Here is a 25,000-nt window from a genome sequence, read left to right as displayed (position 1 = left end):
GAGGGAACAATGATGAGATGGGGGCCAGTGTTGCCTTGCTGATAGAGACTGGCTAGAAAGGAGATGGCCTGGATGGTCTTCCCCAAACCCTGACAACACCACGGCAGACAACAGAGTTTACACACTCTCTCTCTTCCACGCAGTTCAAACAATGCTTAGTGCACAACTAGTGAAAAGAGGTTTTAAAATCTATAAAAAAAAAAAAAAACACACTCAAGCTGCCCTTCTTTCTGCATATGTGGCACATTAGATTAGATTAGATTAGATTCAACTTCATTGTCAGTTGTGCAGACTACAGGTACAAAGCCAATGAAATGCAGTAATTAATAGCTGTATGCATTCAATTATTTTTTTGGGTTCATGCATGTCGATAAACTGAACATACCTAACCACTAGGCATGGCTACACGCCTCGACAGGTTAAGGTGAAGGGCAGCAGATGACTAACTGAGGAGCTATATATTCAGGACAAGATACCGCAGCTACGCTCAGATCAGACGTGTGGTGTGCGAAGAGGAAGAACACAGCTGTGAATTCTGACCATCTCGTCAGCCAGGATCCCACCGAGTTTGTTCTCATGCAGCAGACTAAGCCAGGACAGTCCAATCATCTGGTACGGTTTCAGTCGTAAGCTGGACACAGCAATAGGGGTTGGGGAGTTGGGAAACACAACAGGGTCAGAGTGCATAGGAAGCTAACACACAGGTAATCCTATGGGCATGGTAGAGGATCCTCGTACTGTCTGACATACTGGTGAACCTTCACTTTGGCTTTTGTCAGTACCTCAGATAGATTTTCAATCAAACACTTGGATTTTTTCTTTCTTTCTCTCTTTTTTTTTGGGGGGGGGGGAGTATTTTCTAGCTACAACTGCTCATTTTCTGTAACAACCTAAAACTCACTTAAAACTGTATCGATTTACCATGCCATTAACAGCCATGGCTTTGAGATGGCTGCGATACAGTGAGTTTCCAATTAAAAGGCTAAAAAGAAGAAAAGATCTATTTTTTTTTTTTCTGTGTGAAGTGTAATTGAGTTCATGCAGCTCTCATTGGCTCTCACGGGGGGCAGGACAAAGCAACGGGTTTTACTATTGGTCCTCAAGACGGGACATATAGCTGTCTTCACTCAGTCTGCTATGCATGAATATGCTCCCTGAGCATCCAAATACAAACAACATAAAAAAAGGATTGATTAATATCAGTTTATATAGTAAAAAAAAAAAAAAAAAATTATACATATACATATATATATATATATACACATATACATATGTGTGTGTGTGTGTGTGTGTTGATATATGTATATCTATATGTATATGTGTGTGTGTGTACATATATATATATATATATATATATATATATATATATATATATATATATATCGGATAGACATATAGATTCAGTTACGATGAGGCTGCACAATGCCCACACGTCAACAAGCCTGAACTTCTCCTCTAAGCTACAAAAGCACATGTGGGCATGAGCGGTTCTGACTGTTGGATGAACGTGTTAAACGCACGCAGAGAGCCGAGGTCGGACTCACGCGCTGTTGAGAACGCGCGGCTGGTCGACGGAGACCCGGCCTCGCTCGACCACCTGTCTCATCTGTCGCGTCATCTCTCTGGAGACGTGTTCACATTTGACCATGAGTCCCCGCAGAGCCTCTCTCTCCCTCAGCACGGCCCGACAGCCCGACAGGAGATCAGCCGATAGGCCCTTTCCTCCGCGTAGAGCCTCCCCCTGAGAGACACATTCGCAAGCAGCGTGAGCACGAAAATGGAGAGCGAAGAAGCAAGAGGGGGGTGGGGAACATTTTTTTTTTTTTTTTTACAGTCGAGTGCACACATGAGGCACCTCACCAAATCTGGCCACGTTTTGAAGGGCCGCAGCGAAACGATTTTCTGGGCTTTTTTCAACGAGCAGCCGGACATTAGTGTCAGTTCATCCACCGAGGCCCTCTGAAAGAAGTCAATGATCTGGATCTTAACACTCCCCGTGGCCTCCTCACAGTCCGACCCCGCGTCTAAAGGAGATCCAGGAGGAGTCTCAAAGTCACTAGCCTCATCCTCCGAGCTTGTGATTGACTGGTGAATCACTACTGGTTTCTTCTTCTTCCTCCTCCTCCTCTTCTTCCTAGACACTTTAGTCTCCTCTGGGGATTTGAGGAGTCCTGGTGGAAGGGAGGTGTGCAGCCTGCTCTGTTGATATGCACTAGGACAAGCCTCTGAACTTTGCTGTGTCAATACAGGAAGGGGCCCGATTCGATCGACATTTTCACCGAATTCCACCCCTGGATGTGTACAAAGCATAAGGTTTTGTGCTTAATTTGCTGTTTGATTGCAGATTATTAACATAAGCAGTTACCAGACATAAAGAAAATACGATTTAATGGACATATGTATTTAATCTGGTTTAGACTCCAAATGCTAAAAGGAAAAAAAAAAAAAGAAAGAGTAAACAGCATGAAGTCAAGCTCACAGGCGCAAAAGAAAAGTAGACCTCTTTATGCCTTTGAAGGAGACAGCAGAGAGTCCGGATAAAATTTGTTAAATGAAGCTCAACAGTATTTCAGCTACACCAACGGACTTCAAAGGTAGCACCCTCACAAATGATCTGATAAAAAAAAATCAAAAGACCGCAAGCAACACAAACACTCACCGCGGTCAGAGAACATTCGCAGAGTCTCCAAGGTGTCCTCAAAGAGCCAGTCATGTTCCAGAAGCACATCTCTGAGTTCCTGCACGAGGATACAGATTCTCACACTTACCAGTCAAAACCACGTCGTCAGCATAGTTCAGACATAAAAGACAGGACGTCTTCTTACGCCTTTCCTGTCTGAATGTTTTGGGATACGCCACAATAGCTCAAAACCAGACTGCTCCTGCTGAAGTGTCCAACTTTTGGCCAAAGAGTTATCCAGTTGAAGTGTACAACTGAAGAGCCAATGAGTTATAAAACTGCATATATCAGAACAGCGTGATGACATACTTTCAATGTTTTGATGTTTCATTCATAATTAATTCATGTTTTAATGTCATCTTAATGTTTTAATGCTTTCACGATTTGATAGTTTCTCCTCTTTATAAGCTGCTATAAAAACAAGAGAAACAATTTCTCCCTGGGGAAGAATAAAGTTTTCCTTATCTTAAACCCCCCAGAACCTGCTCACCTCCTTCTGCAGATGGGGAAACTTTTGGTGTAGCCTCCTCACCATGTCCTCCTGTTCCCTCCAACTGGGTTCTGGTCCCTCCCGTTCCAAATCGTCAGTCTAATGAGAGATGAGACAAGCGTGTGACTCAAGCCCCCGGAGATGGGGGGGTGGGGGGGGGGGGCAAACAGTACATGCTCATTCATCCACTCATAAATCCACCTCTCTCCAGTGCACTGGCCATGACAAATAACAAATAGACCCACAAAGGGGCTGTACATCATGTCTGAGAGGAGGATTAACTGGTCACATACAGGTTCACATCCCTGGCGAGCGGCAGCATTGCTGTGTGTCCTTCACCGGGGCATTTATATCACAAATTGCTTCGACAGATCCGAAGCAGCTTAAAAAGGCTTTCGTGACGTTGACACGGGGGCCCGTCAGGCCGACGCACGCTCGTTCAGTGAGGGGAGCGTGTGAGTAATCCCGTAAAACGCGGAAGGAGCTCACCGTCAAACTCTTCCTTTTCCTGCTCTTGCGGGAGTCCGCATTCTCCCGGCGTGGGCCGCGCTCCTCTTTTCTCCTTGTGCATGCTGAGTTTGGAAAAAAAAGGAGGATGAAAAAAGCACACGGTCATCTTTCCAAAATCAATGCCTCCGGACTAACCACAGCAAATGAGACCACTTGTCTAACTGCAGTAGTATTGACGGCATCCAGCTGTTCAATGCGCCGCTTACGCTGGCATTGTTCAAACTGAATGAACAAAACAATTAATACCTTTAGTCCCAGAGGTTGTCCCCAGAAAAGTAACTTCTCCCTCTGTCTCCTGAGACAAAAGAAAAAAAAAAATCATCAGAGGAACAAAACTACTGAATGCTGAGTCATCCTTGTTAAAATAAACGTATATTATCACAATGAATGTATAGAATGTCTGTTTGTTTGTTTTTTTTAAAGTAACTTTATAAGAATCCCTCGGATTTATAACGTTTCTTTGGTCTTATGCTACCCTACAGCTTACTGAGAGTTTAAGAGCATCCTTTACTAACAGAGAAATGCAGAGCCTCTTCTCTCACACTATAATTACATTCCCTGAGAAACCAAAATTTCCCAGAGAGCTAATTAAACCAACGTAACATCCATTATCAGTGTCACTGGTATTTACCCATAGTGCATCAGTATCAGCCCCCTAGTTGCATTGCTTTGATCACATTATTCTTATCAGCTTATGTAATTTCACGAAAAAAACAAAAAAGCCATTTTCATAAAAGGCACTTTTAACAGTGTGTTTGCCAATGTAATATTTTTTTACACGCGTCATGGCTGAACAATACCACTACGTGTGAAGCACAAGTCCCAGTGGCGTAGTATTGATTTGCACAGACGGAAATGTTTTATAGGAATTCGGACTGGTGTCTAGTCTACAGTTCCAACGCGTTGAAAGAGCACCGACAGATCGTTTTGATGAAGTAATACGACAATCAGCATCAGAGCATGAATGAACTGAAGCAATTGCTCATTGACATTTTCCAAGTGTAGCTGAATGATGATGTATGTGTAGGCCAACCTCCGCTCTCTGCTGCCCACTTCCCTGTCCTGCGGTAAAATGTCTCTCCATCACCGATTCCGTCTTCACCCATTCCACCTCCTCCTCCTCCTCTTCATCAGACAGTACAATCAACTCCCCAGACTGTGGTACTCTCTTACCACTCCTCACTGGCCTTTAAAACACAGTGTCAAAGGAGGACAAGTCGCTTCAGTGTCTTGTCGCTGGAAGTGCTCAAAACAACGTTAATATGCACGTCTAAGCAGCTGGTTTTTGGTAAAAACGTAACACGAAGATGCATGACTTACAACGTAATCATGGAACTCCCGGTTATCTCAACGTCGGAATCAGAACTCGCGTCCATCGAGACATAGTGCATCGCTCCGGGTCCACCTGGCCCGACCGGACGTTTTGACTCTGGAGTCTCCGGAATTGTGACATCTGAATTTACACATAAATAAGGAGTGTCATGATGAGAGAAAGACTGAAAACAGTCAGTTAATGTTGTGTTTGAAGAGGCTTTACACTGGCATAAAATGGACCAAATGGACCAAAATTAAAACACAGTTCAAACTGAATGCATTACATTAAGAAATATTTTCTCCAAGATTACTTTGTCGCGTCTATGCTCGAAAGAAATTATCTGTAAATCTGGATTATGTCTTGAGGTATGCTCTAGGGGGTCTTTGCAATAACAAAATGTACAACAGTGATTTTGATCAGATGTAATCCCGTCCCGAGGGGTGTATAATTAGACGTATGTTTTGCATAAACTGTTTAGTTGAAAATACAGCAAAATACTGCATGCCGTCAATTAGTTCCTGCGCCTACTGATTTTAGGGCGATACCGGTGCAGTACTTATGTACTGTCACATTTTAACTAAAAAAAAAAATGCGAGACTGAAGAATGATAGCGTTTAAATCATACATGATACCAGGATTGTGGCCAGTTCAGCTATTTACTAAACTGCACTGAGGCCAAAAGAACACCTGGCTCATCAAAATTGCAACAACACGCGAAATGACTTCAATGCTTAAGGTTAGTGGGTGTTGAGGGCTTGTTTGCTAACTTAGTGAAACCACTTAAAGTGGCCTACCGGAGAGACTCTCGTGCCCCTGCGAGTCCGTCGTATATTTAATCAGTCCTTTTCTTTTCTTCATTGTTCAGATTACACGCGTTCCTTGTGGTGGCGATCTATTTTCATTTCCCCAATACGTGGCCAAGTTATACTCAACACTCATGAGGCGACGAGGCGTTAGCTGTGTAAACACCCACTAGCCTACATGTTTCCCGTTAACAAAGGCTGTCCAGCTATCAAGTTTGTAAATCAAAAGGCGGAGTTTAGTTTCCTTTAGATCGATATCAATCTGACAACGTCGACATTTGACAATCACTTCATAATTTGATCAGTTTTATCCTTGCAGTAATATCCTACTGGTCATTAGAATGTATTATGAATCACAGATGAACTTTCAGTATCGAACCAGACGAGATCAGGAATGTGCCTTTCAACATCTGTTCGGCTGCCAGCTACTCGAAAGAGGGCTGCCCAGTTGAGAATGAATGAAGAAAGGAAGGAAGGATTATTAACCGATGGACCCGCGTGGCGTCAGAGGCTGAAATGTGACTTTCTGATCTACAATCGACATAGCAGCAGAACAATTTTTTAATCTCTGTCCATCGTTCCATTCAATGGTCTAATTGAAATTAATACACGTGCTAGTTTCGTTCATTCAAGTTTAAAGAAGACTGAAACTGTGTAAATGGTTAACCACGGTTTTTTTTGGTTTTTTTTTTTCATTTTTTTGTGGTCAACCAGTTAAACCAACTGTCTCAGCGGGCTTCATTTATAGCTCAGTGTATTCTCTGTGGCGCTGTAAAAACACACATGGGTAACAGAGCTGGTCGATGAATGTCTTAGAGCATGACAGTTGCGTACAAGAGGTGTTACGTGGCCCCGGTCAATGACTACAAAATTAATTCATGAACCTGACTGAGGTTATGAATGGGATCCCCCTCCTGCGGAGCTGAACGGTTCAAATGGTTCTGCGTGTAGCAAGATGTAGCCTCAATCTGATTAGAACAATTTGATTAAAGGATTTTTGTGTTGTCAACTGATACCGGCTACACGCTGATTCCATTAAAACCCGCCTGTCTTTTCCAAAACATTTCACGGTACATTAAAGATATTTGGCCACGATTTTTATTCCCGCAAAACACCGTCCAAATTTATTTATCACTAATAGTAATCTGTATTTGTTGTATATCCGGCTACTCCGCTGTTGTCTTTCGTAAATTAAGCGATTCTTTCTCTCTGTTCAATATCAGAGCAGGCTCCCGTGATTGCTTTGAATGAGCAGAGCAAGTAGCTTACACGGGTTTTGCATTCGCTGTCAAAGTGACCAGTTCGCCAGCTTTAAATCGACAATTGCTGTTATGAAGACCACAACGAGTGTTGCCCTTGCTTCCTATGAATTGCTAAATTGGCATGAGTCATGGCAGTAACAAAGGCTTTTTCCGATGATGCTGACGTTGCGCGATTCTCATTTTCATCTCCCGAAGTGACGTGCTGTGACTGCAGTACCACACTGCAGCGGTCGTTCTCGCACGCAGTGCTCGCGCGTTCCACCTGTGCATTGACTGATCCCCACAGAATGCACTGGTGGCTGCACGAGCGCTGATGAATGCACTGATAAACCGCTTTGAAAGATGGGTGGACTTTGATTTTCTTTTCCATGCATAATGCTATGGTAGGGTTGAACTCAAAAGTACACGGCTGTCTTCAAACGCGATTTCCTGAGTATGGAGCTTTTGGGTTATATTATCTCCAAACAAACAAACAAATCAAATGTGTACATTCATTTAAAATAATAACAATAATATGTGCATTTCACAACAGCAGCAAATTTACGCACACAATAAGTGAATGCCGCATGAAAAACAGCGCCTTTGCAAAGGGGATGGCGCCAAGCGTACGAACTAACTGCTCCCAACATCGGTTTAATTGATTCCGCTTGGAAATAACTAGTGAGGTGGGCTATTGCCTACTGACAACACAAGATGAATATTTGTCATTTACTCCTGACAGAGAAAGAAAAATTGATTAGTGACCGTACCCAGTTGTTATTAAAATACCAGTAAATGCATTCTTGTCGTTGTGGTGTCTCACAAGCCGAGTAGTCTTATTAATATAATGGTCTTAGGGTAATTCTACTGATGATAGGATAGTGTAAAGTGCTAAGTTTGTAATTTAATGTTGCCAATTTTAGAATCGTGAAACGCTTAAGTGGCTGCTTGCTTCGTTTCTATCAGTGAAGGATCTGTGACTTGGAGTAGTTGGTTATAATGCGAGGAAAACCAGTTGATTAATTTGAGTAAAACAGAGAGAACCATTCTCTATGTAAAGACATTTTGTCGTAACAAACACTCTGTTTGTTATCACCATCCTTGACCCAGAATCATACTTATCAGTTCTCTATCCTAAAGGGCAGGTATGTAGTCCGGTTATGGACCAGTCTGTAAGGTAACGCGAACAGCGAACAGCAGATGGATGCATATTTGAAAGCGTCCCTCCTCAAGTGACGTCAGGCCAGTTGTTTTGGCCCGGCTACCCAATCGGAAGCATTGTCTCAAATCTACAGGAGCCGACATGGGCCCATCCTTGTCCCGTCGCTATCCTCCTGTACCAACCACAACGCCCCTTCGATAGGTGCGCGGCGCTTGCCGACTGCTGCTTTAAACAGCAGCGCTGACATGGAAACCCCATTGCAGTTGCAGAACGATTTCTTTCAAGAGCAGCAGTTCCAGCACTGTAAGTACCAGCACTACTGCAGACAAGAGGAACAGTCCGTTAAGCAGCACGACCAGTGCTGCACCTGCAATAACGCCGCCTGCAATGCAAAGAAAAACCCGAATTTTCACGGGACGTCGCCAACCCCTCTTGGAACTTTAAGGACACCATCCGTATCGTCTTCAAGGCAAGGTTGTCAGTATAGCGTTTATGAGTTCACGCCATCTAGTCATGGTAGTTCATCTAGACACCATCACAATCAGCGGTGCCTCGGTCGGCAAAGAGATAGCCTGGGCAGTAGCCACAAAGAGAGTAACTCTTATAACGAAATAGCCATGAGCAGCTGCAGATACAACGGCGGCGTCATGCGGCCGCTGAGCAACTTGAGCTCATCCCGCAGAAACCTTCACGAGTTTGATTCAGAGTCTCAGCCACTACAGCCCATCTCCACTGCGGATGCGTCGGATACCCTAGCCTCAAAACCGGACAACAACTCCACCACACTCATGCCGTATGCGTCGGGCGATGGAGGTGGTGGATGTAGCCACGGTGGCAATAAATCGGGTAAAAAGAAGAACCAGAACATTGGGCAAAAGCTTGGTCATAGAAGGGCCTTGTTTGAAAAGAGAAAGCGTCTGAGCGACTATGCTTTGATCTTTGGGATGTTTGGGATTGTTGTTATGGTTATAGAGACTGAACTCTCGTGGGGAGCCTACGGAAAGGTGCGTAATATAATCCCGAGCCTTTGCAGGACCACATCTAGGTCAGATTTCTCTTACTGTCGTGTTGAGTGGAAAAGGCAAAAGTTTTTAAAGTGTGAGGAAACCGGAGATAGAAGGTCGATTTTTCTTGCTTTCTGCATTTTAATAGTTTCACTCATCACAAGGGGTCACTGTCCTTAGAAGTCAAATGAAGTCAGAACCACGGGGTTGTTATCCATGTGCACATGCAAGGGCGAAGTCGTAATTTTTGGACCTTGCTGAAAATTGTAGACCTTGCCCAACACCGTAGACCGTATTGAAATAAACAATAGAATTTAAATTAATCCGAGTTTGATTTGGGTTTACAGGAATGCCAGTCTTAATCCAGTCAGTTCCTCTCATTTAACGTATATAGACGGGCAGACAAACGAACTGTTTTAAAAGAAAACGCAGGCCAATGGTGGGACTGATACACATCTTAAAATATTTTTCCTTTCTCTTTCAGGAGTCCTTGTATTCACTAGCGCTAAAATGTCTGATAAGCCTTTCTACAATCATTCTTCTTGGCCTGATTATCATTTATCACGCCAGGGAGATACAGGTAATTTCTCGAGCCGTGTTTCTGTTCACACTTACTGTCGAAACTCATTCTCTCTGTACCACGAGGCTATTGGTTTGAACCATATGCTTTCACATGCTACCTGATGGCAAGACACCTGAGAGCATTGTTACTCTGCAGTTTTACATGGTGCTTATTACTGTGATGTTAAATGGACTGCTTCAGGCTCATGAACATTTTCCCTCTGCACAGAGAAACTAATTATGTCTTGAAATCCGGTCAGTGACTTTCTGACCCTTGTTTAAACGAAATGGCAGAATTATCAGGGCAACCTGCATTAAGAGGTGGAAAGGCACTATAGCAAAGGTTTAATTAGAAGGCTCCATAGCTTTTTGGCCTTTGATTTATTGATTTTTCCATTCATTTATGTTCTCCAGAATGAAACATTTTCTCAGTCCATGAGCTGGTTAGTCAATAATGTAGGGATATGCAGGGTGGATAGCATAAAGAAGAACATCATCTGTGTTCTCTCACACGACAATGATTTAAAAAAAAAAAAAAAATTCAAAGCCTGAACGTGTGCTTGAGAGAAAGACACTTTGGTTCCTCTTGTGAAAGGAAAGAGTGAAACAAATGGCAGCTTCAGTGAACTGCTTCGGCGCTTGAACAAAACTCAATTTTATGACCTTGCACCAAAGCATTGTAGCATACTATAGCATTACTTAGTCTCTGTGCGTGCGTGTGTGTGTGTGTGTGTGTGTGTGTGTGTGTGAGTATGTGTGTGTGTATGTGTGTGTGTTTTCCTTTTTGTGCATTTAAGCATTTATGTCTCCTATAATGTGCCACTTCATTAAGATAAAAAATGGCACTGGGGCTTTCCTTGCTAGGCTGAAATACTGGATATTACAAAATGTCAGAAAGCCATTATATGGCTTAAATAACCTGCCCGTGAATGAAACAGAGCACAGAAGATTTATGTGCTATATGTAACTTCCCTCTCTTCGGTTGCCTCTCTTCGGCCACCTCTGACAAAGCGTTAGACATTTTACCAAGCGGTGTCATGCTCCATTTGAATCATTTTGTGTAACCTTAGGGGAACAATGTCATCTAGGTAGGCTGTTGTTAAAGGTTTTGACCTTAAAAACGTTGGTAAATAGACTCAGTGCGTCTAAACCAGTGAACTGCCTCGTGTGTGCCAGTCTGTTGTATTGAGGTCAGGCTTTTGGGGTTTTTCATAGGTGGTTTTCATACATGTGGAGTAAATTCACATATATCTTTGACGACGTTTACTTATTGTCTGCATTAAAATTATTAAAATAGCACACCCTTTTAATTAAGCCACTATGTTTCTGTAACATAGAGGTTTTACTTAGAGTTTGTCCGTCTAAGTCGAAGTCGTAACAAACCTTCCAATATGTCTTTTATTAGTCTACAAACCGTTTAAACTTGGCCATATTTAAGATTTGCTGTCAATGCATGGGAGCCCATACTAAGACCCAAAAGTATGAATTACGATGCAAACAAACACCGTCCTTTTGCAGTTATCAGCAGAGTGCAGTTACAACATGTCTCAGACAAACACTGCCTCTGTGGTACTGGAGCCTCTGGACTTACGGTGTTTTTTTGTGTTTTTTGTTTTTGTTTTTTTTTTTACTTTAAAGTAAGTCACTCCACTGTGAATCAACAGGGAATTGTTAAAAGGCATCACACAGATGTTTTTAGCAGTGCAGAACCATTCCCCGCTAACTGGTTTTATCCTGCAGTCAAAGCAGATAACTTCAGTTGTGATCATTTGTGCATTTCTCATTGTCAGTTTGTTCATATCGACAAAGCAAATCTATTGCAGGCCTACTGGAGTGTAACATAGACTATTTGAGAATCTGTTCTACCCCTTCCTCTTGATTGCTTCCATGTAGGGACCTCCTATATCCGTCTATAAAACTGTGTCTGGAAGCGCGGCTCTGTCGCGTATGAGAATATGGCCGCCTGATCCGATTCTACTTTCCCAATGTTAAATTACAATGGCTTTTATTCACAAGCCTGTCATCTCCCTCCCTCCTGCCCTCGGTATATTTATGGCATAAAAATCCCAAAGGGTTATCCATCATATGAACGGTTTAGCCGAGCGATGTGGCTCCATTCTAAACGATCTACTCTACACGGCCCTCGGCAGTATTGAGGGAAAAAACGCGCGTGTGATGATTACCGTATTTATGATGCATAATAAAAAGCGTTTTCATGTTTTCAGCGAGTGTTATTCCAAAGCTGCTTAATGCCCATTAGAGAACATGAAGAGTGTGCTGGCAAATAAAGTGTGTGTGCTTTCCAAACCTCTCGCTTTTTCCCCCCGTTGTAAATCTTTAATTTAACAAACTGAAAGCATCCTCTAAGATTGGCACTACTCCGGAATATGTTCCACCACCGACTTTCTCGACCTGTGCAGTCAGGGCGGAGTGGTGAAAACGTAGCGTCAAGGGGAGCGGCCCGGTCACCGGGGAGTTGTGGGGTGGAACCCGAAGCATGACAGCTGGCTGCTGATGTAGTCCTGAGCACGGCACTTAACCTCAAGGTTACTCCTGAGCTGGGTGACCTTTTAGTACAGAAAGAAACGATTGTGTAAATCTCTCTGGATGAGACCATGCGCTGGATCCTGTAACGGATCCTGTATTGAAGCGCGCTGTTACTTGACTGGTTATGAAAAAAAAGTAGGACTATCCTCAAATTACTGCACAGGAGCAGCACACAGACAGAGCATCGTATTCTAAATATCACTGGAAGGTTTCGTCATCCCTGGGGAGTGCTTTGGTCGGAAATAAATATTCTGGGTCATTCCTACATTGGCCACAAGTTTATTTGACTCCCCCCCCCCACCACCACCACACAATAAAGCAGTCCTCACTTTGGTCATATTTGTTGGTGACTGTCTGTTATTGCAATAGTTATTGGTATTGTTACTATTTTATGAGTGTTAGCCCCATAGGGCCTGAATCATCTTATTTACTTATTTATTTATTTCTTTTGTTGGTGAGGGAGAATACAGTTTGAGTCTGAAACGAGTATTCACTGTCAAGGTACCCAGGACAGCGAGAAGTAGATACATGTTCTCCGCAGTCTAAGCGGTGAAGCACAGGTTTGGCAGACAGGATCTTTTCCAATGGGCGCGTTATTTTATTTCGAATAATTTATCAAACTTTTTTTTTTTCATGTCACCCTCCCCCGCCATTCCACCTTTGGTTTTGTTTGTTATTTTGACGTTAGACGTCTGTAGGTGGTTGAGTGATTGCAGCATGTAACGGTGTCGTGTTTGATTAGAGCTCCGATTCGTTAAGTGGATTGTCTAACCATCTCGACCGTGCTGAGAGCCCACTCACGCGCTCTCCCTTTGGGGCCACGGTGAGACAGACAGTAGGTGTGTGAGTGATGTTTGGAGGCTACAGGGGATGTTCAGCTTCTCTCTCAGTGAAATCTGCCCTTCACCCGAGACTCCAGACAGGTGTCACGTATCAACCCCATGTGGCTGACCGCTTGGTTTTCATGGTAAGGATACACTGAGTCTGAACTGGGTTAAACCACAAGCTTAAGAGAAGTTAAAACAAACACCGCCAACATTTTTTTTTTTAAAGGTTCTGTAAAGTGTAAGTGCATTCACTCGTAGCTTTTTTTTTTTTTTTTTAAATCAGGTTACAATTACAACGTTTCATTTTTACAACGATTACAATTACAGCAATAACAATTACAACATTTCATTTTTAAGGGAGTTACTTTATCCTAAGAGAGACCAGTAAAGTAGTGACTGCCTTTTTTTTTTTTTAAACAAATGGAATTTGGTTGTAGATAGAGGGAGTCACTCTGACCATTTGTGTCCTGGCTTAAAAAAAAAAAAAAAAGGGAATGCAACCCACAACTGGGAATTTACTCAGTAAAGTGGCCTCTTAGTGGCCCGCTTTGATATCATAAATAAACCATTGCATTAATTTCTAATTGAGCCCGAACCTCTCAACCTAATTCTCTAATGAGATAGAGCGATTTCTTTCCCACGGACAAGATATATGTCCCCATCTCTGCATTACAGAGATTAAATATTGAGCCCTGTTCCATTAGTTATATTGAGCTTACCGAAACCAGTAACCAACCAGGCCAGACAGACAGAGCAAAATGACATGACCACAGCTCTGGAGATGTCTTCATTATTTTTTTCGGGGGGGAAGGAGGGGGGTCTGGCAAAACTCTGTTACAAGATTTTTCCTTTGGGAAAAGTTTTCCCCATGTGGAAACTTTTTTTTTTTTTCTGAGAGCTACAGCAGGTTGGCTGTCTGATATATAGTGCTTCTCCATCAGAGAGATGGACGGCTGACAGAGGGTGTCCAGTGGTTTATGGCATAGGGATGTTACTGAAGACTAATTGGCACTGTGTGCTACAGGTCATAAGGACTCCATCTGCAGGTTTATGATGATTTCATTGGCTCCGCCTCGATCGACGGTTAGCCATCAGAAAACAATCTGATGTCATTTGTGTGATTTGAAATCCAATCGTAACAGGACGAGGGAGACAGATCCTTTTTTTAAATTTATTTATTTGTTTCTTTTTTTTTTTTTTGGACTGTCTGTATCATCCTGTCATTGCCAAGCTAACAGGACACCTTTCAATAGTGCTTTTGTTTGTTTGTTTGTTTGTTTGTTTCGGAGGGAATTCGAACTCAAACGTACTTGGTGCTTGGGCTTGGGGCTTTTTTAATGTATGATTGGTGTTATTCATGTCAGGTTACACAGGATGACCTCCAGTGGTTCAGCGTGTCTAACTTTACCATTCCACATCCAGCTTTCACTCAGATCTGGCTGTGTCCATAACTGGCCACTCTGACAGCGAGATGGAATATGTGATGTGTGTTGTGGTTGAAGGTCCCTTGAGGATTGTGTTGCAGATTCCCATTAACATAATTGCTTTTCGCCACCAAGTAGTTTTCCTTACATAACTCATTCTAAATGTTTAATCGCCCGAATTTTGAATTTAAAAGCTCTGTCTTTTGTCAGGAGAATCGTTTTCGTCGAATTCAAACCCGAAGCCCGTGGCTTATCGTGCTTGGTGCAGACAGCGTGTTGGGTCAGGTCTTTTCTTTTCTTTTCTTTTCTTTTCCTTTTTTTTTTTCTTCTCAAGGCTAAGCTTTGAGTAAGATAGCGTCTGTCACCCTCTGAAGAAGCAGCTTGTGTTTCCCTGTCTAAGTTACAGAGTCTTGGAAAGTTGAACAAGCCTGACTGTAGAAGTAGACAGCTAGTCTAATGTTACAGTCCCTCCCCAGTGTCAGAACTGCCATGAGCTCAGTGTCTCTCATGTGATCTCCAAACCTTCCTGCGCCCCCCCCCCCCCCCCCCCCCAATCCCGAGATTTAACATCTAAAATAAATCCGACAGTAGAAGAGCCTGTTCCGTGCAGATGTTGCCCGAGGGCTGACTTTCGCGGTCTGTTACGTGTTTTCCTTTGGCTTTCCTGTAGTCGTGTGGGTGGTTGGAGGTTGTATGTTTCTTCTGTGTTTCTCTTTGGAGGATGTATATATGTTTTTGTTTGTTTTGTAAATGTCAACATGCTTATGTTTTTAGCTTTTTTTTTTTTTGGTCTCCTGAACATCGCTCTGGGGTTCTAGCGCTGGGTTTGTTCAGATGATGTTTGCGGGGCGTCTTTTAGTCGAGTGTGTTGGGTTAAAGGCTTTGACAGAAAAGAAGATTTTGTAAGATGTGTTAATGCTAAATTTATGATCTAGGTCATTGATCCAGTTTGAGGAATAGAGGAGATTTTTTTTTTCTTTCTCTCTGTCTTAATGGGAAATTCAAAACGGAGCTAAGGAAGGGTGGGGGCTGGGGGGGGGGGTAGTTGGCAGGGTGGCCATTTAGAAAACCCGGATTCCATTTATTTACTGCCAGCTTTCCCATAGTCATTAAAGGGCCTGAATTATTGAAACATCTGTGCTTTTCACCTATACAATACAGACATTTGGCCCAAATGTTGCTGTTTTTTTTTTTTTTTTCTCTGGGCCGTGTGTGTTGTGTGATTAATAATTCAGGAGCCAGAATCTAAAACCTGTTTAAACCAGTAAGCCATACGTAGGGACGGATCAAAAACCAGTCCAAACCCGAGACAGAAGCACGGTCGCTAAAGCACACATGATAAGAAAACACCAGCGTGCTTAACGTAAACCCCACTGCTGTGTGAAAAAGGCCCAGTATCTTCAGGAGCCATAGGACTCATTTGAACACACTGCGTCTGTGGGGTGTGTTTTTTTTTTTTTTTTTTTATCATTCTCGATTTCCCGTGCCAGTCACTCGTATCAGATAGCCCAGCTCACGTCGGATAAAGTCTGTCGAAGAGAGGTCCGTGGAATGTGCTGACTGCCTCCGTTCTGGTGAAATACCTCCCCGCGATGGTGACAGACCGGCGGACCTTGGAGTTGATTGAGTGGATGAGGAGGAACCGGGGCTGGGGCGCGCTATCGGCACGACGTGTCAGGCAGGGGAGTGATTTGAGAACTGTGGAGAAAGCCAAAGCCGCCTTTAGCTCCACTCAGGGAGGAATATTTATGAGTTTGAGTAGCGCAGGGAGGAAGCTGTCTCGGAGGAGCAGAAACGGGTCGCTCGGCCGAGAGAATCACGGCCACGTTAGAGGTTGAAGGATACGTTCGAGAAAAGGGGGGGGGGGGCACTAAGCAGTACATCTTTGGTACAAGCCAATAACTAAGATTAAAACGAAAAGTCAGAGAAGCCCTGTTTGTTTTTGGGGGGTTTTTTACTCTCAAATAACCACCACTCTGATGATTAAAATACACACACCACATGGTTTGAAGTAAATGATTATGAGAAGTGTTGTGTCATATGGGTGACATTTTCAGTTTTTTGGGTTGTGTGGGGGTTTTTTTTGTTTTGTTTTTATTTGTTTGTTTGTCTGTTTGTTTTTCTGAGCAGTTGTTCATGGTGGACAACGCCGCAGACGATTGGAGGATAGCCATGACCTATGAGCGAATCTTCTTCATCTGCCTGGAGATCCTGGTGTGCGCCATTCACCCCATCCCCGGCAACTACACCTTCACGTGGACGGCCCGCCTGGCCTTCTCCTACGCGCCCTCCAAGACGGACGCGGACGTGGACATCATCCTGTCCATCCCCATGTTCCTTCGGCTGTACCTCATCGCCCGCGTCATGCTCCTGCACAGCAAGCTCTTCACCGACGCCTCCTCCCGTAGCATCGGCGCCCTCAACAAGATCAACTTCAACACGCGCTTCGTCATGAAGACGCTCATGACCATCTGTCCCGGCACCGTGCTGCTCGTCTTCACCATCTCTCTGTGGATCATCGCCGCCTGGACCGTACGGGCGTGTGAAAGGTGACCTCTCCCTCAGTCTCTCTCTCGTCCGCGTCCGCGTGCGTCTCTGTGTGTCTCTCTCTCTCTCCCGCTCTCTGTCCTCCTTAGTTCTGCTCTGTCGGGACGGAGACTTCAGACCTTAAAAAAGCTCCTAGGATCATATATATTCCTGGTCTGTGTGTATTGGGGGAAAAAAAAAAAATATCAAGCCTGGTTGTTGAATGCTGCAATCAGGCGTCACGTGTAAATATGCTGAAATATTGCAGTGATCAGCGTTTAGCGCTTATTTTTTTTTCTACACGTGGTACTAAACGCGTGTTTGTAGACGCTGGCAACATCCGATTTGTACTCTGCAGAAAAAGAGAGCTCGATAATCAATAACGGATAGAATGAAAAGAGTCTGCGATAAATATACACGTGAGGAAGCCCAGTAGTCAAAATGAGACATCGGGAGGCTTTTTTTCCCCCCTGGTAAAAAAGGATAAAGGACAAGAAGCTATATTTATGTTATTTGCTATGACCTCACAGAGGTCAGTTACCGTTGGTACATGTCAGTGCCTGACAAGACTGAGTCTGTACTGTGTCATTTCTGACCTGTTTGGGTTTTTTTGTTTTGTTTTGTTTTGTTTTCATTTTGTTCAACATTCTAGATACCATGACAACATGGATATAACCAGTAACTTCTTAGGAGCCATGTGGCTGATCTCCATCACTTTTCTAACCATTGGCTATGGAGACATGGTCCCTAATACGTACTGTGGGAAAGGTGTCTGTCTCCTGACCGGCATCATGGTGAGTTGTACGGTTTTCGTGGCCACGACTGTTGTGTGTTGAACCAGAGGCTAATTTATATCATCTCTGTGTCTGTGTCTGTGTGTGTGTGTGTGTGTGTGTGTGGCAGGGTGCTGGATGCACTGCTTTGGTGGTTGCCGTGGTTGCGAAAAAGCTGGAGTTAACCAAAGCCGAAAAACACGTTCATAACTTTATGATGGACACCCAGCTGACAAAAAGAGTGAGTAAATTCAGTTCCCAGGGAGAATGTGTACAGTGAATAACTGTAACGGTAAAAATAACTGCTTTTTTTTTTTTATATCTCCACATAAAGAGCTCAGGTTCAAAAGGACAACCCCCCCCCCCAACAACAGTCCTGTCAGCTAGCAAAAAAAAAAAAAAAAAAAAAGAAGTCTTTTCTTTAGTTTGTCTTTTTCCAACAAATGGTCTCTGAAGCAATGTGCAGCGGGACAGATAAACGTGATAGTCCAGAGAGATAAATGGAACGCGGTCGTAGTTCTGTGAGACCGTGACGGGCGGCGGCGTGCTGACCCGAGGGCCTGTTTTTTTTTTCGCTCAGGTGAAGAACACGGCGGCGAACGTTCTCAGGGAGACGTGGCTCATCTACAAAAACACGAAACTGGTGAGGAAGATGGACCACGCCAAAGTCAGGAAGCACCAGAGGAAGTTCCTCCAAGCCATTCATCAGTAGGTACCCGCCCCACACGCGCGCACACACACACACACACACACACACGGCACCCCACATCACCGTCCAGCATCATCTTTACCAGCGTTCCAGTCGGCTCCCTGGAGCCACACCCAGGGGTTTACTGCTGTCTTTCAGTTCACGTTTGTTTGTTTGTTTGTTTGTTGACTGACGTTAAATAAACAGCCAGAGCTCTGAATTGTTTGACACCTGTAGCTCAAGTGTAGACAGTATATCTGAAAAATGGAAAAAAAAACAAACAAAAAAAACAAAAACAACTATTGCAGAGTGAAGTAAATATTTTCATATTGTGAACATTTTTGGGTTTTGTTTTTTTTTTTTTCCTTTTGTTTGTTTTTTGTTTTTTTTTAGATATATCATTTTGGTGTCTATAAAAGTTAAATGAGAATCCCTGGTTTTGTGCATCGTGCTCCACAGAGACACACTGAAAAGTTCACATCTCCATGAAAGGCCCTCCTGCAGACAGACAGACAGACAGAGACGTTTTAGCCTCTGGGTCCTGACGACATTAACTGTATGCCAGCAGCCCTGGTCGATCAGAGTCAAGCGTATATTTAGGAGGCTTTTATGGAGCATCTAAATTAGGTTGGTGTCTGCCCCTCCAATGTCAGCCGCTAGAACTTTCCGCCAAAGAGGGATTCGTGGTGAAACTCCGGATACGATTTTGACCTCTACTTTTCATCTCGACATCGTGAATGAATAAGAACTTATCAGCATATTTCGCATATCTGTCAACAAACCATCAGACTGAAGACCCAAAACATTTTCATTCAATGAATAACTGTTAGGATAGACCACGCAGGCATAATAAGAGCCCCCCCCCCTCAAAAAAAACCCACTGGGCTTTGTAATAATGAAATTATTTCTAAAACCGTAATACCATAAACGTTTATACTGTGAATACCGGTATATACTGAGTGTATGTGTGCTGATGAGACCTGGAATATTGTGAGGTTTTTGAATGATTGGGCCTTGTCCCAATATTCTAACATGCCTCCATTACCTTGTGTCCTTTTCTACTAAAGTTGCTAAAATTCTAACAGGACTGAAAGTCGTACAAAGTCTTCATCCAAACTGCAAGGTCATAAGGAAAGGGAGCAGTGCAGAGGGCAGGGACAGGGCCTAGTCATAGGGCCTAGTGGTTTATACACCGATCTGTCCCAGGTTAGGAGATGTTTCTGTTCAGTTCAATTATCACCGTTTTCTTCTTAGCGTGTTTTTTTTATCATGCGTGTAGCTCACGTAAAAATGTAAACAGTTTTGCTCTTTGAAATTTTCAGACGATCGGCGACACAGCTGGCAGAAATCCTTTTTTCAATTAAGATTATTTATGTAGCCTGGCTCGGCGGGTAGCGTGCGGGTCCGTGACTAATTCTGTAATTGTCAGATGCGTAAGCCAATATTGAAAAACTACCATCCTTAAGGCAAGAGGAAGCCATGATAGATGTGTTTAGCCCGTCCCGTCATCCTTCACCTTAGACCCAAGCATTTATGACGGTGTCAGGGGGTCCTTCCCTGTCATTTTGGCAGTATTTTAGAACTCTCTCTCTTTTTCTATCCCTCTCTCTCTCCCCTAACCCCTCCCTCTCTCTCTCCCTCTCTCTCTCCCTCCCTCTCTCCCTCCCTCTCTCCCTCCCTCTCTCCCTCCCTCTCTCTCTCCCTCTCTCTCTCCCTTCCTCCCTCTTTCTCCTTCTCTCCCTCTCTCTCTCTCTCTCCCTCTGTCCTTCTCTCTCTCTCTCTCTCTCGCTCCCTCCCTCTCTCCCCCTTCTTTTTCTGACCCTGACGCCCTTCAACTCTGTTTCTCTCTCTCTTTCCTCACCCTCATCTTCAGTCTGATTTGACTATGTCTTTGACCTGTGAGATATTATGGTGTTACGACAGATATCATGACAGATTTCAGATATGTTGGTAGATTCAGCTCTTGATAAAGTGGGGTGATTGTGACATCATTAGACAGGAGGTCCAGGGTTGCATAAGGTTTCGATTCAGACCGTACACTACTGGGCTGCTAACAACTTGAGTGCTGCGTATTAAAGTTTGAACTGAAATATACAATATTAATCCGTGATAGCAATATTCCCCTGTCGCTCCTGACCGCATTATGGTGAGTGATGGAAGTCCGCAGAGGAAAGCCTAATTCTTTTATGAGGAAGTTTCCAGCATTCATTTTGCTTTGCTTGGGTTTCCAATGAACATCAAGGAATTGTTTGTAAATCAGTCCCATTCATCAAATCTTCAATTCCTCTGTAATTCGCTAATGCTCAATCTCTGTGAGAAAACGAGTCCGTTTATCGATCACGCTTCAGATAAGATGCTGTATTGCTTCTAATCCCGGGCCCGCTGCGATTTTCCCGAACAACGAGGCAGAATTAGCCCATCTTAATGTACATCATTTATGGGAATTAACTATTTAATTTGTGCTATGGGTAATTTGTGATCAGTTTTGTGTATCTTAATGCAGCCACGGACGTACAGTAGCACTGGTTTTACTGGCTAACGTCCAGCCCTGGCAAAAAGATCTCACTGCCATGGTGTAAGATTAATGGTCAGAGAGACTTGGCTCTGAAACACACTTTATTCTAAAAGCTCCACCTTTATGCCCTCCATATAATCACTGTGGATTGTGTGAGTATGTGTGTGTGTGTGTGTGTGTGTGTGAGAGAGAGAGTGTGTGCGCGCGTGCGTTCATGGTAATTAGTCTGTGTGGTTTCCTGTGTTTTGATTTTAATTTGCTTATCATGACTCCTCCTAATGTCCTTTTTTTGTTTTTGTTTGTTTGTTTTTTTAGTTTGTTTTAAGAGTGCAGGCCCAGCGCCAGTGTCTTAAAAGCTCCTGATTGAATGTGGCACCAGATTCTGAGGCTACTGCTACTGCAACCCCCATCTCCTCACCCCCCCCCCCCCCCCCCCCATACCTCACTCTGTCCTTTAAGCCCGACTTTTTCATGCCGTTTGGCATAAACGACCAGAGCGAACATCGATTTCTCCCCTTATCTGAGCCAGCCTTATCAGACACTGTAACACAGAGCTTAGCGCAGACAAACTCAGGACGGCCGGCGAAAGCGACATGTTTGTGCGTTAAAGTGAGCGCTTTCCTTTTCTTTTTTTTTTTTTTAGACATGTCCTGTGCATGGAGTGAGGTTTTCTGTAGAGAAACGGGGAAGGAGCGAGGGTATTTTTTTTTTCACATTTTGCAGTCGCTGCAGTCAGGGCGTCCTCAGAGCAGATGCCGCGGCTCCGGCTGTGTTTTTTAGAAACAGATGTTTGGTCCTGATAAGATGACAGCTAATGAGGGGAGAGGGGAGGAGCCATGCCGAGCTGTGAGGAAAAGCTACCTGTGATCCTTAATGACTCCAAAACAACAACAACAACAACACTACCACACACACACACACACACACACACACACACACACACACAGAGGCTAACAAGAACACAAGGCTCAAGGTTAGACAAAAGAACAAAAAAAAAAAAAAAAAAAACAACAACAAAAAACTAAGAGTACAGTCAAGAGCTAACAATAGCCTAAATCTTTTTTTTTTTTTTTTTTTTCGTGGACGTAAGTTTATTAATATTGTAGCGGGTGAACTGTAAGCGTAACTCTTTTTGTGCATTAAAATCCAGCCGCTTTGCTGCTGAAAACGCTAGAAAGAGGAAAAGGAAAAAGAAAAGAAAAAAAAAGGTACAGGATGCGGTTGGTGCAACTCCAGATTGTGCAAGACTTCAAGCACCACCTGTCACGGAGCCCAGAGGATCCATTAGTGAGAGCTGGAGCAGTGACAGTTTGCTGTTAGTTTACTCAGCTCTGCAGCTCCACCAGATACAAAAAAACACACACACACACACACACACACCACTCCAGGACTACAGGCACGGGCTTAGTGAAGGTCAGGGAGACGGAATCCTCCATCAATAATTCTAAAAGATGAGAGGGGCTGCGATATTATTGGCCAATGTTCAGGTCGACGGGATTGAGCCAAAACAAGTGTAAGATATGTTGGCAGAGCCAAAAGGGACTCTCTCTCTCCCCCCAGTGAGACAGATTAGTCTCTTAAAGTGTGCGCGCGTGTGTGTGTGTGTGTGTGAGAGAGAGAGAGAGAGAGAGAGGGAGAGAGAGAGAAAGAGCCTTGAACTGAATAATTATGTCTAATAATTCATCTGTCTCTGTTATGTTCCCCTCTGTTTTCCCCTGTTTGTGTCGACACAATGCAATAGAGCTCGAAAGTAAGTCTTCACCTCACCGTTAGAAACAGAAGTGTTGTGTGCATGCAGATGAGAGCTTGTCTTTCAACCTAATGCCCTGACTGAAACAACAACAACAACAACAACAACAACAAAAAAGCACCCCAAAAAAAAAATTACACTCCCTCATTTGATAAGTGAAATTCATGCTGGCTTCATTTTGGATTTTTTTATTATTGTTATTATTATTATTTTGGCACAACACAGTCTCATATTTTAGGAGATAACTTTTTAATTCATTTTTGTCTTTCGATCCTTTTTTTCTGTTTTGTTTTGGGGTTTTTTCCCCCTGGAAATTTACATAGCCTTTGGAGGAAAAACTCAGATTTGTAGCTTTTAATGTCATTTGATTAATAGCTTGATTAAGACACAATGAAAAATGCTCCAGAGAACCACTATTCTCTCTCCATCTCTCCCTGAGACACACAGCGATACACACATCCCACAATAGGAGCAATGGGATTTATACTCCCAACAACACGACCACAAAACCAAGCCTAGTATGAATTTTGATGACATTTTTTTTTAATATGAATTTCAATTATTAATGATGGAGGGTGTTTTTCTTCCCATTGTTGCATGAGAGTGATGATGAAAAAGTTAAATCTTTAATCAGACGGCCGCTGATTAAAATCACATTTGCTTTGCTTCCACCAATCCAAAGGATGACCACTAATAATCAGCATGACAGAGGAACGACTGGAGCTCTTTACGGTTCTTCAGACTAACGCGAACGTTACCAAAAAAAAACAAAAAACAAACAACAAAACAGAACAGAACAGAATGGTTCATCCTTGGTTCAGTGGAACCAGACTTGGGTCACGAGCTACATTTCCTCTTTGCATTTCCTCCATATTTCTCCTGCGAATGTTCGCTGACAGTGAGGAGAGGGATCGACCCCCCCCCCCCCCCCCCCCCCCCGGCTTCAGATTTGATATTCAGCCGTTCAGACAGTCTCCCCGTCCTCTCGCGACGAGACCCCGGGAACCTGCTGCGATTACTGGACCGAATCGCGCCATTAACCCACTAAATCTCCACGGACGCTGCGAAGCCCGCGAGGTGTGGTGCATGTGCCCGGTCCAGTGGTCCAGTGGGTGTACTAATCTTCTCTTTGGTGGATTGCAGCCCTGTCCTGTGGGTATTGTGTCAATATCTCCACCACTGCTCTGGGGAACAGCGGTTGGTGGGGAGAGAATTTGTGAGCTGACTGACTCAGTGTGTGTATGTATATAACTGTGTGTGTGTGTGTGTGTGTACGTTTTTTAAGTGTTAGCGGGGGGGGGGGGGGGGGGGGGGGGGGGGGGGGGGGGGGGGGGGGGAGACTCAATCCTAGATGGGGAAAGTCAGGAGACGCCTTAGGGACACTGCCGGCTGCCCCCCTCTCCGACCTGCTTTTAGACAGAAACGTACTGCATCAGCTAAGTCTAGTGCCCATCAAACATCTCAGCAGACAGAACCAGCTGCATAAATAAAGCATTGCAGAGCTAAATGTCTATCAGCTTTCTGCTGCCTCCATAAACGTCATCAGACAGGACAGAGCAGAGACTCGCCCTTCGCTTTGCAGAGTTGCTGATGTTGTAGTATAACTGTGAAAAAATATCTGAGTCAAAATCAGATCATTTAATTTATTAATGGTAATGTAAGAAGTGTAGCGTACTTTTTACATCCGTTTATTGTTCTGCCTCTCTGTCCACTTGGTGTTTCAGGTGTTCACCTGTGAAACGTGAATTCTGTCAAGGCGAGTTTTCAGACTATAAGAAGAGCAGAAATATGTTGGCTGCTTAAAATTACCCCTCTTCCATTGACTGATTTGGAACCTTCTGCATTTTTCTCTTAAATCAGATTTTTCCTAAATCACCATTTTTCCCTCGGTCTGTGGTACTTGTGGCTCCCTCTGCTGGTGTGTTTGCGTCATCACAGCCCTACTGTCTGATTTCAATAACTGTTCATTAAACCCCCTTGCATGGAATTAGTCTAATCTGGGTTAATTAGCACAGAGTCCCCGGAGGCTTCTCATATTCTTCTCTCTGATCTGTGTCATCATCCTTACACGGTCCCATTAGAGGATTTCACTCAACGTGCACTCAGCCAACCCCTATAATCAACCCTGAACCGTGGGGTTTGGCAGAAATAAGACGCAAAGATGCTTTAGTCTTTCTCACAGCA

At 43.7% G+C, this 25,000-nt stretch overlaps 2 protein-coding genes across 2 annotated transcripts in view; one reads left to right on the top strand and one right to left on the bottom strand.

Annotated features, from left to right (window-relative positions):
• The window catches only part of smarcad1b (SNF2 related chromatin remodeling ATPase with DExD box 1b), a 15,030-nt gene extending 6,582 nt beyond the window's left edge, over nucleotides 1-8,448 (bottom strand). Inside the window, exons 1-10 of the mRNA XM_030768090.1 lie at nucleotides 8,380-8,448; nucleotides 5,004-5,176; nucleotides 4,734-4,867; nucleotides 3,660-3,742; nucleotides 3,171-3,269; nucleotides 2,660-2,738; nucleotides 1,861-2,291; nucleotides 1,545-1,741; nucleotides 541-631; nucleotides 1-89 (exon numbers count right to left, since the gene is read on the bottom strand). The exon at nucleotides 1-89 is cut by the window's left edge and continues 11 nt beyond it. Of these exons, the coding sequence (XP_030623950.1) occupies nucleotides 1-89; nucleotides 541-631; nucleotides 1,545-1,741; nucleotides 1,861-2,291; nucleotides 2,660-2,738; nucleotides 3,171-3,269; nucleotides 3,660-3,742; nucleotides 4,734-4,867; nucleotides 5,004-5,176; nucleotides 8,380-8,448 (1,445 nt within the window). The remainder of the gene's footprint in view (nucleotides 90-540; nucleotides 632-1,544; nucleotides 1,742-1,860; nucleotides 2,292-2,659; nucleotides 2,739-3,170; nucleotides 3,270-3,659; nucleotides 3,743-4,733; nucleotides 4,868-5,003; nucleotides 5,177-8,379) is intronic.
• kcnn2 (potassium calcium-activated channel subfamily N member 2) overlaps nucleotides 8,447-25,000 on the top strand; it is a 20,784-nt gene continuing 4,230 nt past the window's right edge. The window contains exons 1-7 of the mRNA XM_030769272.1: nucleotides 8,447-9,205; nucleotides 9,690-9,785; nucleotides 16,695-17,113; nucleotides 17,743-17,884; nucleotides 17,994-18,104; nucleotides 18,444-18,571; nucleotides 22,808-22,816. Coding sequence (XP_030625132.1) covers nucleotides 8,447-9,205; nucleotides 9,690-9,785; nucleotides 16,695-17,113; nucleotides 17,743-17,884; nucleotides 17,994-18,104; nucleotides 18,444-18,571; nucleotides 22,808-22,816 — 1,664 coding nt within the window. The remainder of the gene's footprint in view (nucleotides 9,206-9,689; nucleotides 9,786-16,694; nucleotides 17,114-17,742; nucleotides 17,885-17,993; nucleotides 18,105-18,443; nucleotides 18,572-22,807; nucleotides 22,817-25,000) is intronic.

Source organism: Chanos chanos, chromosome 3 (genome assembly GCF_902362185.1).
Source record: "Chanos chanos chromosome 3, fChaCha1.1, whole genome shotgun sequence".
Classification (NCBI taxonomy): domain Eukaryota; kingdom Metazoa; phylum Chordata; class Actinopteri; order Gonorynchiformes; family Chanidae; genus Chanos; species Chanos chanos.
This window is presented reverse-complemented; position numbering and strand designations above follow the sequence as displayed.